Source organism: Cynara cardunculus, unplaced genomic scaffold (assembly GCF_001531365.2).
Source record: "Cynara cardunculus var. scolymus isolate 2C unplaced genomic scaffold, CcrdV1 Un_Scaffold_1868, whole genome shotgun sequence".
NCBI lineage: Eukaryota > Viridiplantae > Streptophyta > Magnoliopsida > Asterales > Asteraceae > Cynara > Cynara cardunculus.
The window spans coordinates 12149-16245 of record NW_020200899.1 but is presented as its reverse complement, the minus strand read 5'-3'; the positions used below and the strand labels follow the sequence as shown (position 1 = coordinate 16245).

The following is a 4097-nucleotide window of genomic DNA, read 5'->3' as shown; positions in this document are numbered from 1 at the left end:
TGGAGTTTTTATATGTGGATAAAGGTGCCGGCCCATTCAAGGCCCAAACTACCTTGTTTTTATTTTCTTATAAAACTACAACCCAACTAAATGTTTATTTAAATACATTTTTATCAAATACCGATAAAATTATTCATTATTAAATCAAATTCCTGATTTTATAAAAATCATTTGTACATACAAATGAAACTTTTAAAATTTTAAATTTGAATTTTATAATATTGAATCTATTTATTTTAAGAGAATTTTTAATATATTTGGCATTACATAAGTTACTTTATCAGTTACCCGTTGGGACAGAGTTTTCTAAACTATAATTTGGGAGCTAAGTCAATTGATCTCTTAATCAATAAGACTAGACCCTAGTAAATATAATTATAACTATAGGAATCCTATAAAGATGCTAATCTGACGCTCCGAAAATGATGGATGTCACAGATCACGTACTCGCAAGTCTCTAATCTTCAGTTTCAGTCTTCGACATTGGCTGAAGGTTCTTTGGTGTGAGTGTTGTCTTCTTGAAGTATCGCTGTCGCTGATTGAATTACAATACAAGTTCTTCAGGGATCACTGAACAGGTTCAGTGAAGATCGCTGGAACTGAAAAGACAGAAACACAAATACCTCGTATAAGTGAAAATGAATTATCATCAAATCACTGTGAGAGAGGATCAACATAAGCAATAAAGGTTAATAAACTACTTGTTTTGATGAAGAAATTCCACAATTTACTTAAAGTAAGAGTTGATAAAAAAGGCATGACATTCGAACAACTACATATAGAGTGGCTGTTAGAAACAAATGAGAGATGATAAATCCGATGCAGCTTAAATGGTACTGAGGACTGCTGTCACTAAAGGAACCATATCTCAGACTTGAGTCTGATCACCTTTGCGGAAAGTAAATGTCATGTAAAGCAGAGGTTAATCACTCTTAGGACACTCTCAATCAGCTGGCTACAGGGCGTATCCTTGAAGCCATTTTCAGGTGCAGGCCCATAACCTCTAGCAATAACCAATTCATATGCTAGTTCTTTGAACACGTATGCGGTTTAGGTAATAACCTTAAGATGTCATAACAGCCTCACCCATAGGAGCATCCAAAAACCTATCATTTACTTAAAAGAACACCAAATCACGAGAAAAGTAAGATTTCTATCCAACACAAATTCCTATCAAGAAAGTATTAAAAGGACCTTGACCTTCTCTGGGCTTTGAACATACTAATTTGTCGAGGTTCGATCATTATTTAGAGCCTTCTCACAGCAACAGTGTAGGAGTATTTTCTGCCACATAAATGCTCAAAGTGCAACCATCAAACAAGAAATGGAAAAGAGCATTGCATTTGAACAATGCAAAAGGAGACGTATATTGAATGTGGTTGAAATGAGTGAGGGACGAGCCTATGTGAACATGTAATGATTTAGTTGTTACTGTGCTTAGGAATATGTTTATTTCTTTTATCCAGGTTTTTTTTTTTTGTGAATGCAATTGAGGACTTCTGTTGTAGAATTATGTTGTGAACTTTTTAAATCTATTTGCTGAATGTAATTTAAAATAACTTTGTGAGTTCAGACAGAGGTGATCTTCCTAGGACGATTAGCTCATCCAAATATCATTCGTCTCTTAGGATACTGCAGTGATGAACAAGAATCATTGCTTGTTTACGAGTACATGCAGAACAGAAGTTTTGATCGCTTATTATTCACAAGTAAGCTATATAAGAGTTTCTATAACTATCGTTGGAATTTTTTTTCTCAAAAGTTGAACTTTTCGCAATCAAGTAACTATGTAACATGAGTAATTTTGCAGATGCAACATCACTTTCATGGTTAACACGCCTTATGATAATGATAGGAGTTGCCCGTGGGCTTGCTTATTTGCATTCATCAACACCTCAAGTCATATTGCGTGGTTTTAAAACCTCTGATATAATGCTAGATCAAGTAATCTTGGGATATTCATAATTTATGGCGGTTAATTATTTTTTTATGCAAACAAAGTTAAACCTTTATCTTGACTTTATCCAATTCCAGGATTTTAATGCAAAACTGGGGGATTTTGGGTTAGCAAGACGTGGTCCTGAAATCGGGGAAACACATGTCAGTACAAGAGTTATGGGAACCTATGGCTATGCAGCCCCTGAGTACATCACGACTGGTATGTTGCCCTATAATGAAGAAGATATTTAGAAGCTGTAGAGGGTTGATATTTGCATGAGTGATTAACATCTATAAATGTCATATTTGATTTATGTGAGAAGCATATCATCATTCTTTCAAAATATTAGTCTTGCAAAGCATAAGAATAAACATTTTTTAGATATATAATAAAACAAATATCATGCTTCCTAGAAGTTATATTTTTACAAGAACGATAGACAAACTCAATGCACTTATCCGAAAGTCAATCCCTCTACTTCGGAACCCAATTGGGCAACGAATATTAGACAAGTTCAAAAGATCATACTCTTTGTGATTCTAAACAAGACACTTCAATGTTGCAGGTCGTTTGAGTGCGAGGAGTGATATCTATGGTTTTGGAGTGGTCTTGCTAGAAACTGTAACCGGTCTACGGGCAATGGACCAGAATCGGCCCAGTGAGCATCATAACTTGGTAGAATGGAAAAGTCCAATGCTAGCAAGAAGAAACAAGCTAAAGGGAATTATGGATCCATGTTTTGGACAGAATTACCCCCTAGAAGCTGCTTCCAAATACGCGAAACTCACATTAAAATGTCTCTCAATGGAACCTAGGCTTAGACCTTCAAGTGAAGAAGTTTTGCAGAGTTTGGAACAAATATATTCCATTAACAAGTAAAAAGGACAACTTAAGAGATAGTGATACACAAATGCTTATGAGATGTAAGAAGACAATGCTTATATAGATGGCAAAAATGGAGAGAAGTCGATGGAGTGGTGGGTTTGGTTGTGTAATGGTGTGATGCATATAAGGAGTAATGATCGGAACTTGAATCCTATAGCTTCTAATTTTTTATCACCATCTGCAAATTATGTTTCAGAGTTTGAAGATGAATCCAGTGTTCCACAACTCTAGTTCTTCGTTACTAAGCAGGTGTTCATCAGATTGTTTTGAGCTCTTGTTATTTGAATATTTTTAGGTCCTCATGTTTTTTGGAGTATGGGTTTGTATGCGAAGGGAAATTAATTAAAATAGTCATTTTGACTGGTTGGTTAACTTTTTAGTCAATCCTTTACAAGGTTAATTAAAATAGCCTAGGTCTGTAATTTGAAATTTGAAGAATAAGGCTTTTGAGCTGCCTGAGCATTGAATATGGAACACAGGCCAAACGAAGTCATACATGCAGACTTGAGTGAAAAATGTAATTTTTTTTGCGGAAAAGGATAGGAAGTGTAAGTTTTTGTCATTTAGCTCTTTTACGAATCTAGTTCTATTTTGATAAACTTTGGAGAGAAATAACCAGTAAAACAACCAGTTGACTGAAATGGCTTGGGTTGAATTTGAAAATTAAATGGGCCAATCAGTTATTGCTTCTAGCCTAGGGCTATAGAGGATTCGATGTAAAGAAAAGTTATCATCTGCTGGTCGTGGATGTTAGAATTGAATTTTACCTTAACATTATCTTATATAAAATATTAAAGGATGATCGATTTAAATGATTATACTTATTAAGAGAATCCTCCTATAATAGTTATAATCCAGTTTCTTATTTGGATATATGTCTTCTAATATAAGTAGGATCATTTGTTGATCATCTCTTTCAGTGATTTGATGATAATACCTTTTACCTTATACGAAGTATTTTATGTTTTTGTCATTCAGTTCCAGCGATCATCACTGAGTCTGTTCAGTGATCGCTGAGAACATGCATTGTAATTCCATCAGTGACAGCGATACTTCAAGAAGACGAAACTTACACCAAAGAACCTTCAGCAAAAGTCGAAGACTGAAGCTGAAGATTAGAGACTGGCGAATACGTGATCTGAAGCGGTATTCAGTGATTACAACCTGGTCTACACATGTGTGAAGACTGCCCAAGCCTCATCAAATGCTGAAGAGACCTTCAAGTCATTCTAGCTTTTAGCGATCAAAAGAAGCTTGTTGAGCACGATTGCTT

General features: G+C 35.0%; 1 protein-coding gene across 1 annotated transcript; it reads left to right on the top strand.

The window, feature by feature from the left end:
* The first annotated feature begins 1324 nt into the window (after positions 1 to 1324).
* On the top strand, positions 1325 to 2818 carry LOC112502753 (probable serine/threonine-protein kinase PIX13). Its single transcript, XM_025106750.1, has 5 exons — positions 1325 to 1405; positions 1574 to 1709; positions 1811 to 1944; positions 2035 to 2158; positions 2505 to 2818. The coding sequence occupies exons 1-5, from the start codon at positions 1325 to 1327 to the stop codon at positions 2816 to 2818; spliced, it is 789 nt and encodes a 262-aa protein (XP_024962518.1).
* Positions 2819 to 4097: the final 1279 nt, after the last annotated feature.